General features: G+C 37.1%; 1 protein-coding gene across 3 annotated transcripts in view; it reads left to right on the forward strand.

Moving 5' to 3' along the window:
• EPC2 (enhancer of polycomb homolog 2) overlaps positions 1 to 13,672 on the forward strand; it is a 143,846-nt gene that overhangs the window by 36,494 nt on the left and 93,680 nt on the right. For all 3 annotated transcript variants that reach the window (XM_003907462.4, XM_009182201.2, XM_009182202.2), the window contains exon 2: positions 5,839 to 5,998. In XM_003907462.4, coding sequence (XP_003907511.1) covers positions 5,839 to 5,998 — 160 coding nt within the window. The remainder of the gene's footprint in view (positions 1 to 5,838; positions 5,999 to 13,672) is intronic.

The following is a 13,672-nucleotide window of genomic DNA, read 5'->3' on the forward strand; positions in this document are numbered from 1 at the left end:
TGTGATTATTTCATTCCTTTTTATGCCTGAGTAGTATTCCATGGTATACTCCTTAGTTGATGAGTATTTAGGCTGGTTTCATATTTTTGCAATTGGGAATTGTACTGCTATAAACGTGTGCAAGTTTCATATAATGACTTCTTTTCCTTTGGGTAGATACCTAGTAGTGGGATTACTGGATCAGATCTAATTTTAGTTCTTTAACGAATCTCCATACTGTTTTTCCATAGAGGTTGTACTAGTTTACATTCCCACCAGCAGTGTAAAAGTGTTCGTTTTTACCACATCTACACCAACATCATTACTTTTTAATTTTTAAATTAACGGCCATTCTTGCAGAGTAAGGTGGTATCTCATTGCAGTTTTGATTTGCATTTCCCTGACGATTAGTGATGTTGAGCATTTTTTCATTGTTTGTTGGCCATTTGTATATCTTCTTTGGACAATTGTCCATTCTTGTCCTTTGCCCACTTTTTGATGGGATTGTTTGGTTTTTTTCTTGCTGACTTGTTTGAGTTCCTTGTAGATTCTGAATATTAGTTCTTTGTTGGATGCATAGTTTGCAGATATTTTCTCCCACTCTGTGGGTTGTCTCTACCCTGCTGATTATTTCTTTTGCTGTGCAAAATCTTTTTAGTTTAATTAGGTCCCATTGATTTATCTTTGTTGCATTTGCGTTTGGGTTCTTGGTCATGAACTCTTTGCCTAAGCCAGTGTCTAGAAGAGTTTTTCTGATGTTATGTTCTAGAATTTTTATGGTTTCAGATCAGTTGGTTTTTGTATAAGGTGAAAGCTGAGGATCCAGCTTCATTCTTCTACATGTAACAGTGCTGCTAAGCTGCATCACATTTTATATGCATCTGGACTGTTGATACCAACTGTTTTGTAATATTCATGGCGAGCATCTACCACATTTTACTTCCCTACTCTCCCACTCATAGATACCCACATTGCCCCAGATTTTCCTCCACAGCAGGTATCATTTCAGTGAATATACCTACTTACATACCTGTGTGAGGTTTTCTTGGGGTTATATATTTCAAGACAGGAGTTGCAGGTTCATAGATTATGCAGATTCAGTTTGAGTAATTAATCACGTTGCTCTCTGGAGTGGTAGAAAGTCTGTGCTTCCATAGTCATGCATGCAGGAATTTGTATCCTCATATCCTTGCCAACACTTGGCATTATTTTAGTTTTTTATTTTTGCCAGCTTAATCAGTATAAATCATTTCATAAAAGTTTTTAAACTTGTGTTTTTCTGATTATTAATGAATTTGCACATCTCTTCACATACTTGTTAGCCTTTTGGGTTTTCTCTTCTGTAAATTGCCTATTTGTATCTTTTACCCATTCCGTTAGGGTTACTTTTCCTGTTAATTTGCAGGAGTTTCTTATATGTTCTAGATAGTAATCATTTATAGATTTCAGACATTTAAAATAACATACCATTTTGTCATAAATTTATTAACTTTGTCCATGGTGTCCTTTATTGAACAAAAATTTTTAATTTTAATGTAATAGATTTCTTTCTTTTTTTTTTTTTTTGCTTTATTGTTCGTACTTCTGAAGAAGTTCTCTGCTCTTATAGCAGAAAGATATTTCTCTTTGTTTTCTTCTGTCTATGGTTTTACTTAACATGTTTAGATATATACAGATATTGTAGGTTTGGTTCCAGGCCACCACAATAAAGCAAGTGTCACAACAAAGCAAGTTACATGAATATTTTGGTTTCACAGTGCATATAAAAGTTATGCTTATACTATACTGTGGTCTATTTACGTATGCACTAGCACTGTCTAAAATATATACATTCCTTAATTTTAAAATGCCTCATTGCTAAAAAATGCTTGCTAACAGTCATCTGAGCTTCAGTTATTCACAATCTTTTTACTGTTGGAGGGTCTTGCCTTGATGTTAATGGCTAGACTGATCAGGGTAATGTTTGCTAAAGGTTAGGTGGCTGTGGAAGTTTCTTATAGTAAGACAATAGTGAAGTTTGCTGCATCAGTTGACTCTTTCATGAAAGAATTTATTGTAGCATGTGATGCTGTTTGATAACATTTTACCCACAGTGGAACTTTTTTCAAAATTGCATTCTCAAACCCTGCTGCTGCTTATCAACTTTGCATAATGTTCGAATCCTTTGTTGTCAGTTCAGCAATGTTCACAGCATCTTCACCTGCAGTAAATTCCATGTCAAGAAACCACTTCTTTGCTCATCAGTAAGAAACAACTCTTCATCTGTTCAAGTTTTATGAATTTGCTACAATTCAGTCACATATTCTAAGCAGGCTCCACTTCTAATTCTAGTTTTCTTGCCATTTCCACTACATCTTCAGTTACTTCCTTTACTGAAGTCTTGAACTCCTCAAAGTCATCCATGAGGATTAGAATTCCCTCCTTTCAAACTCCTATTAATGTGGGCATTTTTACCTATTTCTATGAATCATGAATCTTCTTAATGACATCTAGAATAGTGAATCCTTTTCAGAAGGTTTTCAGTTTACTTTGCTCAGATCCATCAGAGGAATCACTATCTATGGCAGCTATTGCCTTACAAAATGTATTTCTTAAATAAAAACTTGGAAGTCAAAATTACTTTTTATCCATGGACTGCAGAATGAATGTTGTCTTAGCAGGCATGAAAATAGCATTAATCTCCTTGTTCATCGCCATCAGACTTCTTGGGTGACCGTATACATTGTTGAGTAGTTGTATTTTTAAAAATATATGTATTTTTTTTCTCCCGAGCTACTGCTATGGAAGCTACTGCTCGGGGGAAAAAATAACTTAAATGTTCTAAGTTAGCTTAGAATATTTAGTAATTAAGTAATAAAATAACTTAAATAATCTAAGTTAGCTTAGAATATTTAGTAAACCTGTAGAGCACAGGCAGAGTAGATTTACCATATTCATGAGGGCCTTAGCATTTTTGGAATGGTAAGTGAGCATTGGCTGCAGTTAACATCACCAGCTGATTAGCCCCTAACAAGAGAGTCAGTCTGTTCTTTGAAGCTTTGAAACCAGGCATTGACTTTTCCTCTCTAGCTATAAAAGTCCTAGATGGCAGCTTCTTCCAGTAGAAAGCTGTTTCACCTACACTGAAAATCTATTGTTCATTGTAGCCACCTTCATCACTGATCATGACTAGATCTTCTGGATCACTTGCTGATGCTTCTCCATCAGCACTTGCTGTCTCACCTTGCGCTTTTATGTTATGGAGATGGATTTTTGCCTTCAATCTCATGAGCCAGTCTCTACCATCTTCTAACTTTTTTCCTGTAGCTTTTTCACCTCTCTTAGCCTTCATAGAATTGAAGAGAGTTAGTGCCTTGCCCTGGATTAGGCTTTGGCTTATGGGAATGTTGTGGCTGGTTTGATTTTCTATCCAGACCACTGAAACTTTCTCCGCCTCAGCAATAAGGCTGTTTCGCTTCATTATTATTTGTGTGTTCACTAGAGTGGCACTTAGTGAGCTTAAAAAGGAGTAGAAAATGTGGCTTTATAATATTTTGTGATTTCTAGTAGGCAGGTCTCTGTTCTCATGCTATATTTTCTCCTTTTTAAGTTTACTTAGTTATTCCTAGACTTCTGTTCCTTAGCTAAATTTCACGACATTTTTCTTAAATATGCTTGTGCTTTCTTGATTTAACTTAGTCTGACAAAATGCCAAAGAGATACTGACTGTGATGTAGTATAGATGATTATTTGGGGAAAAGCAGGTATGACTTGATTGGATCTGACAAAACTTGATGCTTATTGTAGGAGTCCCAGTAGCTGCCCTGGCTTACTGTTCACTTGTCTGTGGCATAGAAACTTGTTGGCCCACTTCCTCATACTGTATTTCTTTTCTTTCCCATTTGTTTTTATATCTCTGTCTCTCTGCTTTCTTTAACAGTAATTACTGGCAGAAGATCATGAAATTAATGTAATTCTTTTCTCATTATTTGATATCTATCCCCCTCTATCATCTTACCTTCCTTTAAAAGTACTGGTTATAATCAAACTAATCTGTGTATTTTGCATAGAATGGACCTTCAGTTTAATTTTATTTATGTCTTACTGAATGAAACTTTTCTTTTTGGATCACTGCACTAATTCCTTTTGTATAATAACATTTCACATACCTTAAAGGCTTGAATGGAATTAATAACTTCTAATTTCTTGGACTTTATAGAACTTCCAAAAAAATGGTGTAATATCTTAGGATTAAGAATTTGGCTTTGCATATATATGTATATCCTGGATTGTATTTCTGTTTTGTTACTTAGAGCTGTTTGACCTTCAACAACTTGTGAAATATCCTTATGCCTCAGTTTCTTTAGGTGTATTTTGCATAGCCTGACATGTAGTAGGAATCCAGTAAAGATTTCATTTATTCATTCAGTTAATGTATATTAAGCAGCTTCTATATTTTGGCCATTGTACTAGGCAGTAGGGATAAGAAATTAACAAAGCAAGCAAAAATCATTGTCTTCTTGGAACTTACTTTATGCTAGGGGGAGATGGGCAGTAAACAAATGAGATCTTTACTCTGTTAGATGTTGCATAGTGGTATGGAGGAAAGTAAAACAGAAAAGGTATGGAGGAAAGTAAAACAGGGAAGGAGTGCTAGAGGAGGAGTACTCTTTTAGATTAAAAAAAAAAAAAGTCACGGAAGGCCTCTGCTGAGATAAGACTGGAAGCAATTTTGAAAGCAGACCATTTGGATATATAGAAACAGCAACATCAGTGTGGCTAGAATTAAAGATTGTAGAGGAGAGAGGTCGGAAATGAGATAAGAGAGATGCAGAGTCTCGTAGGTCATTGAGTGATTTTTTTTTTTTTTTTTTTGAGTTGGAGTCTCGCTCAGTTACCCATACTGGAGTCCAGTGGCGCGATCTCGGCTCTCTGCAAGTTCCGCCTTCTGGATTCACGCCGTTCTCCTGCCTCAGCCTCCCGAGTAGCTGGGACTACAGGCGCCCGCCACTACACCCAGCTAATTTTTTTGTATTTTTACTAGAGGCGGGGTGTCACCGTGTTAGCTGGGATGATCTCAATCTCCTGACCTCGTGATCCACCCGTCTTGGCCTCCCAAAGTGCTGGGATTACAGGCGTGAGCCACCGCGCCCAGCCATTGAGTGATTTTTAACCTTTACTCTGAATAGGATGGAGATCAGAAATCCTTTATGGGGTGGGTGACATGACACGATTTACCTTCCAAAAAGTAAAACTGCTTTATTGGGAATGGGCCACTGTGGGGGAAAATTCGATTTAGGAGGCAATTTCAGTAAGTTGCGGAAGTAATGAAGTGATTAGAAACTGGATATATGTTATAGGAACTGTTCATTTAACCTTTATTTAAAAATGTTTTCTGCCCTGGTAGTAATAAAATTTGTTGAACGTAATTTTATCTTTCTTTGAATTATTCAGAATTTTGCACTGTTAAAGTTTGAAGTACATAAATGCAGAAGATACTTAAAATCTGTGATATAAATTTATTTCCTGTAACTTGGAATTTTTCTTTCATCTGGTAGTGGTGACAAACACCTCAATTAATTTAGCAAACATTAATTTTTTGTAATTGAAATTTTATATTCTAGTTTCTGAATGTATATTTAATTTTTTAAAAAGAATTCTACTTACGAAAATTGTAATAATCTGAGGTGTTATCAGTATGAGCCACAAGTATTAAGAGAGAATTATGGCAATGTATGTATAGGTCTTTGGCAAAGGGGAACTATTTATAATTGATTCTTAAAGCACTTTGTGATTATTAAACAAAGTAACTTTTATATAAAATTATGCATTGATTAGTATTACCAAAACAACTTATGTTGCCTACTTTACATTTTCCAGGAACATCATTTACAGCGAGCAATTTCAGCACAGCAAGTGTTTAGAGAAAAAAAAGAGAGCATGGTCATTCCTGTTCCTGAGGCAGAGAGCAACGTCAACTATTACAATCGCTTGTACAAAGGAGAGTTTAAACAGCCAAAACAGTTCATTCATATTCAGCGTAAGTTTGTTAATTCATTGTTTTCTGTTTGTACTTTAAATTTATCAACCAGTGGAAATCTTTTCTTTTGCCTAAAGAAATTCTGATTTTTAAATTCATACACACTGATTAATAGAAGTGTTAAACATTAAAGAATAAAATCCCTCTGTGCTTACATCTGAATTTGGAAATCATTTTAAGTAACATTTGGAACATTTGATATTTATGTAGTATAGGGTTTTGTCTAGCACTTACACTTTATTACACAGCTAAAAGGTGGTGGATTACTATACCCAGATGAGATTTTCCTTTTTTTTTTTTTTTTTTGAGACAGAGTCTCTCTGTCACCCAGGCTGGAGTGCAGTGGCGTGATCTTGGCTCACTGCAGTATCTGCCTTCCGGGTTTAAGCAATTCTCCTGCTTCAGCATCCTGAGTAGTTGGGATTACAGGCACGTGCCACCACACCCAGCTAATTTTTGTATTTTTAGTAGAGATGGGGTTTTGCCATGTTGGCCAGGCTGGTCTCAAACTCCTGACCTCAGTTGATCCGCCTACCTCGGCCTCCCAAAGTGCTGGGATTACAGGTGTGAGCCACCGCGCCCACCCAAGATTTACTTTTAAAGGCCCAGTGGCTCTAATGCCCAGGAGTAGGGTTAGTCTTCTGGAATTTTTCAGAATTAGATCTAATGCCTTTACTTTCATATAGTTTTTATTAAAGAATTCTGTGTAGTTTTGCCTCCTTAATACTCTTACTTTTCTCCCACTGTTAGTATTTAAATGATCACCACCTCTAGCGTGAAGACTTTTAACAGTCTCCTGTTACAGTTACTGTCCTGTATCTCTTGTCCCTGTACTCTTCTAATCTAGTTTCTCTCCACAAAGAACTTCTAGAGTAGGATTTTTCAGCTGATTCCGCAGACATTTGCTAGTGTCTTGTTATCTTGTCAGGTGTGTAAAAAGGAAATGTTGGATAGCTTATTAAAATAGAGATTCCAAGGCTCAACATCCCGCCTACCTGAAGTACCCACCTGTCTGACAACCTACCTGTATGAGAATCTCTGGGTGTGAAGTCTGGTGATTTGTATTTTTAAAGAGTTCCCCATGTAATTCTGAAACATGACCAGCTTTAAGACTGACTATAAGATAGAGTGTTTTTCATTGATTCTAAGATGCACTGTTTTCATCTTTGCAGTGAAATTGCATCTTAAATTGCTGTTGTTCAGGATTGAAGTCTTGTTCTTATGAAGAGAATTTTCATTTGTTTCTGCCAGGCATTTGGGGATACTACCAACCGGAGACCACATTAAAGTTGTCATATTCTCTAGTATGAATATTAGGTCCCTTGTAATTTGTTCCCTGCTTTCTCCTTTAATCTCATTTATTTTTGCTTTTCCCTTCACTCTGTATACCATAGGGACTACAAAAATTACCCACATTGACCTTCTTTCATATTTAACATTTCCTTGCATATGCTATTGAAGTCTTCTTTTCCTTCTTATAGCTCATTAAAGACTTAACTCCCTTATGAAAGCCACCTTGACTTTTCTCACTCTACCTGTCTTCTTTGCTTATCATAGTATCTTTTACATACTTCTGGTAGAGGACTCACCATACTTTATTGCAATTATTTGTAACCATTCTTTCTCTCCCTTTAGACTGTGAGCTCCTTGAGGGCAGGAACTACATATTTTATTTTCTCTTGTGTCTTCAGAGTAAAGTGCTTGGCTTATAGATGATCAGTAAATGATGTGTTTGTTGACTGAATTGTTTTAAAATGGCTTTAAAAAGTCTTTTGGTGGTACAGCCATTTTCCACAGATTTCTATTCTCTGAAATAGTCTAGAGAAACACACATGCAAAAATTATTTATTTTTTTTCTCCTGTGTAATCTTTGACTTTGAGTCCCATTAGCTTTTTGAATTTGCCTTTACCTGTATCAGTCAGGAAGGAGCTAACTATTCATAGTAGGAATTTTAAGGATCTCTCTTAAGCCAAAGTATCAATTATTTTGTATTTTGATAATATTGGAGTTAGACAGGAAGACCGTTTGTAAAAACCATTTTAGGAAACCAAGAACTAAAAATCTAGTGTAACTCATGTGGGTCAGGCCCACTGACTACAATAAACATTATTCTTGTGTTGGTTTTTTTCATTTCATTTTATTCTGTTATTGTAAAAAACAGAATAAAAATAATAGAAAGTTACCTTTCATTTTTTCTTTTAGCTTGTCAGTATATACTGCATACTATACAGTATCTTACTGCACACACAATATTCTGCGTTTCTAGTCATATTTTAAGTTTCTCAGATTTTTATATATGGTATCTCATTAAAAATGCATGTACAATTTTCCATCAATTTGATATTTCACAATTTGCTTATTGGACTTAAGATTATCTGTACTAAATTTTAAACTCATAGTGTTACTGATTTTTTTCAAGGAAAGTTAAAAAAATTTTTTTAATGTAACTTTTTGCTATGCCTTTAAGGAGTTTCAGAAAATTTCACTCTAAATTTTTACTTTTCTTCTTTTAATGATAGATTAGAGAGAATCCCCATTCACTTGGCTAGAAAAAAACATTGTAAAATTGCCACAGTAAGGTAGCCTTGTTCAGGTTCATCACATACTTGCCTGGGCTTTGGCAGAAGCCTCCTTATTGCCCTAGTCTTCATACCTTCCAAACCATCATCCACTGCCACTACTGTAGTTACTATCCATTTCAAAATTTTCAGTGACTGTTGACTGTAGGATAAAATTTAACTTCTTTGTGTGATATGTAAGGCACTCCTTTGTGCCTGTCCAGCCATGTTTCCCTATGTGTTCTCCCATTGTGACACCAACCTTATTGAAATGAACTGTTTGAGGGTCTTTTTCCTCCTCCACCCTGTAAGCTCCTCGGGAGCAGGGGCTCCATCTCATGGTACTTTAGTATTTTTATTATCTAGTACAGTCCCAGAGTGTAGTCTCAATACACTTTTCCTTCCTAATTTCTTTAATCCATCATGCTTTAAGCTACATTAGTAATGAGGTGTCTGTAGCTCTTTGAGTTATGCCTTATTTTGTTATGTCTTCACATAGCCTTTTACTTCTTCACTTATTAAAAATACAGCTTGCCTCCAGGATTACCTTTAGGAGCCTTTTCCTGACTTCTCTCAGCATTGTTCTTGGCACTGTTTGCCCCATCTCTCCTGTGTCTAGTGCATACTTTCATTGTGGCACTGACTCACCTTCAGTTGTGATTGTTTGCCCTCTGTTGGGCAAAGTTTACTGAGAGAAGGGACTTTTTTTTCTTTGAATTTCACTGCCTAGTACGGTACTTACAGCATGTGGTTAGATGTGCAGTTAAATATTTGCTGAATAAATTAATGAGTGAAAGAATTAATGAAATTAGAAGCATATAGTCGATGGCATTTTCGAGCCATCAGTATTTGTTGAACTAAAAATTGTACACAGAATCACATATAAGGCTAAAATTATTAGTGCGTACAGTGAAATTGAGCAACCTGCTGTGTTAGAAATTAAAAGGTGAGTTCTGTTATTCACCGACTGTTAATTTAGGCCAAAAAGTGCCAAGAAGGAGTTGGGAGTGGACTCCAATCTGTTATGAAAGTGAGATAAACATTCTTGTTCCTTCCAATCCCTTTCAGTAGCAGTTCTCCATAGTCACCCTTATCAGCTTTATGCAGAACTTACTGAATCATAACACATCGAGCTGTCCTTACCTGGTGGGAAGCATCTTGAAGGCGCATAGTCTTTGATGACCTAAGATGGTAAAACTCTTCAATTGTGTACCACATGCAGAAAAAAATGCTACCTCCGTTTTACTTTTATTAAATCACATTTACTTTGAGTGCTTCAACCCAAATGTTATAATTTTCATTCCTCTTGGAGTTCAATAATTTTATTAAATTCAGTACCCAAACTTTTTAAGGAAACAACTTTGTTTACATTTCAATAGTATCTTTATTTGATCTACTACTGGTTTTATTTAATATGTTAACATTTTACAGTTGATACTAAATATCTCAGAATTGTAGAACATGAAGGAACTCAACATTCTTCCCACCCCCAAACCACCCCCCTCCGTGAGGGCATCTTCCTCTGTTGCCCAGGCTGGAGTGCAGTGGCACCATCTCTGCTCACCACAACCTCCACCATTCCCTGCCCCCCACCCTGGGTTTAAGCAGTTCCCCTGCCTCAGCCTCTAGAGTAGCTGGGATCACAGGTGCGTGCCACCACGCCCGGGGCTCGTCTTGGACTCCTGACCTCGTGATTCGCCCACCTTGGCCTCCCAAAGTGTTGCGATTACAGGCGTGAGCCACCACACGGGCCTGACATTGTTTCTTGAATATTCTGAAGTTAATTTGTATCCAGTTTTGAACTCAGTTAAATAGTTCTTGATAGCAGGACTCTCATTTCTTATTTTGAAATGAAAGTTTACTTCCCTCATCTCATTCCCTTGGTCTTACAAACACAAAACAGTAGACTGTCTTGACTGAAAGAAGAGTTCAGGAGAAAGGATAGGTGGAGTAATAACTTCTTATCATCTGTCAGGCAGGCAGAGGAATGCACTCAAAGGAAATTGAAATGTACTATTTGTGTCTGCTTCCAAGATTTTAAGCCCTGGCAAATGCCTGTTTGTGGACACTGCTGTACACTTCTGTACACTTGAAGCTGACTCCTTCTCAGACTGATAAAGCTGACTGTTGTCAAGTCTACATTGGAAAAGAGAAAAATTACACTTACCAACATAAAGTGGACCTGTGTATACCACTAGGTTTTTCAGCATGGTTAAAATAGATGCTGGCCTAACATCCAACTTCAGTCTCATTATCCTTGGCAATGTAATGTCTTTTGATATTCTCTGCATTATGCAAAAAATGGTAATTGACCTGTTCTTTCAGGGCAAACATACTTTGATTGGAAAGAGGTGGGAAAGATTCAGAACAAATGAAGAGCATTGTTTTGTTTATACAGTAAGACTTCTTGGTAAAAAGGATGTATTCCAGGAACATCGTTTTCTTGTAAAAAAAAAAAAAATACTATTGGGTGTGTATTAAGAAATTAGGCATAAATTCTGTGAGATGACATCACACATTCAACTAAATAAGGACTGGTAAAACAATGCCATGGGTACAGAAGCAGATTGTGTCAGATTTGTGGAGAACACATTACAGGTGAAGCTGGATCTAAATTTCAGGTGATTAGACAGGGACAGGGAGCAAGGCCAGCCCCTGAGGGCAACCCACATTCAGGTCAGCTAGCTCTAAGGATATTGCTTTCTCCTCAGATTGTGCACTAGCTGCAACCATGTCCTATTCTTGGGCAAAGCTGTGAGTGTGGACACTGGGGCTGAAATGGTAGGGTTGTGTCTGGGTAGGTACTAATCCAGGAAGGAGGAGAAGCCTCCAAACCCAGAAGATAATAGATATGAAAGGAGGCCGGGCACAGTGGCTCACACCTGTAATCCCAGCACTTTGGGAGGCCAGCGTGGGAGAATCACTTAAGCCCAGAAGTTGGAGACTGGCTTGGACAACATAGTGAGACCTTGTCTCTACAGGGGAAAAAAGAAGGTAATGCCAGACATTGTGTGAAAAGCAAACTAATAACTGGATAGTCTGAGATAAATGAAAGAGAAGCCTGAGTTTAAAGGAGAACGCCCCTTCAGGCTATGTGCATTTATTTATGTCCACTTTTCAAAAAAAAAAAAGAAAAGAAAACGGGATTTGCAGTGACTTAGAGTAAAACGGGATTTGCAGTGACTCAGAGTAAAATACAATGCAATACATTAAAGACCACGGTTAAAGAAATCAGGGAGAGAATAAAGGCACTATAATAAGGTAAATTTAATGTACAGTGGTACATATTTTAGGCATGGTGTAATTACAAAATATAAAAGCAGGATTGGTCATAAAGGGTACATGGTCCTTGGCCTTCAAGCATTTTGAACCCTCCTATGGGACTTCCCAAAGAAGACACTCTGAGGTAACTCAGCAGGACTGATTGTGTTAGGAGGAGTTACCAAAGATAGGCCTTCAGCATATTCACCTAGCAACTAACATCGTCATAAATGATTCTCCAAGGATGCCACACTCCCCTGAGAGTACCTTACAGCATCTTGTTTCCCCTACCTTAAAGGACTAAAGGAAATTTGCCTTCCCATCTTACCCAGTAACATAATTCCATGGACTGTCTACCTATAAAATATTTTCTCATATGTTTATTTCTTGAACATTTTAAAGAAGTCTAAACCTTTCCTTCCACAGTTATGGGTAAAAGATAGTAAAATAACAATTACTGACTTCTGTATTTACATCCTGTTACGGTTTGCATACATTTTTTGTATACTAAGCCAATTACTGCTCAAAGGAGCCTTCTTAGACAGCTAATATATTTCTCCCGTTTTAAACCTAACATTAAAGAGCCCAGGGTGATGCAGCTGGCAAGTAGAAGAGTCAGAATTCCAATCCACGCCATCTGGCTCCAGAGTGTGCCTGTTTAACTATTTTATACTGCTTCTCAGTCATGGTTCAGCATTACAAGTTGCAAATATTTCTACACTTTAGACATAGAAATTAATTACCATTCAGAGGGGATTGGTAATAGAATCAATAATGGATTCTTTTTTTTTTTTTTCAATGGATAAATTGCAGGGTAGAGGCAGGTTGCCTGCTGATAGAAAAGGTAGATGTATGTAACTGTGATGATGCGCTCTTCTCATTTGGCCTGGCAGAGGATTAATGAATGGAAGAGCACTATGAATGGGTCGGAGAAGAGGTGCTAGACAAAGGGAGAAACTTGAAGAAAAGGGAACCATGAGAGTAATACAAGCACGCACTTCATATTTTACTGTATTGCCTAGAGTAGTGAAAAGCTCTATTGAAAGGGAGTGAGTTTTAGCTTTTGGGAAAGCCTAAGATTCAACTTTGAAAAGAGCCTTTTGAGCTTTATAAATCAAAGACATTGGAGGGAGAACCACTAAGGCAACAATACAAGCTGTTCATAAAGTGCTTCCCTTCAAACACATGCATGCGTGTGTGCACGCATACACTAGAAGAACACAGAATAGGAGGATCAGCCAGGACCTTTCGGTTTTAGGGATTAACTGAGTAGAGCTAGAGAACCCATTCTAGTGCCTGTTGGTATACTGGTTTGCTGCGAGTCCAACCTATCTTTGAAAATAATTCCACAGTTTGAATAAAGAGAGGCCCAAATTGGGAAAGGGTGTGTGGCAGTTATTGATTTCTAAGCTTCCAACTAAGCACTGTGCCTGACAAAAAATAAGATTTGCTTTCAATGAAATTGGACTACGTAGGACCTCAGTCAAGTGGGCTTTATTTTCTCTGTATGTTAACAAAAAAAAGGTTACTGTACCTTTCACGGTTTTAGGGGAGGCTAAAGTAGGTAATAAGTAATGTAAAGGATGAGAGAATGAAAAGGCAGCCTGTATGATGATGATGTTGCTTTATAAATAAGATCATTTAGTATTAAAAGAATTGTTTTCTCACTAACATTGTTCTTATTAAGAAAATAAAGTTGTAGTAAATACACAATCCTCCCTCCATGGAGTTGAGTAAAGCCACCTCCCTGCCCCTCCACCACCCACAAAATTGGACTTTGTTTGAAAAAGTTTTCTTATTACTGGCTTAAGAATCTCCTGTTTTGGCCGAGCGTGGTGGCTCACGCCTGTAATC

Source organism: Papio anubis, chromosome 10 (assembly GCF_008728515.1).
Source record: "Papio anubis isolate 15944 chromosome 10, Panubis1.0, whole genome shotgun sequence".
Classification (NCBI taxonomy): Eukaryota; Metazoa; Chordata; class Mammalia; order Primates; family Cercopithecidae; genus Papio; species Papio anubis.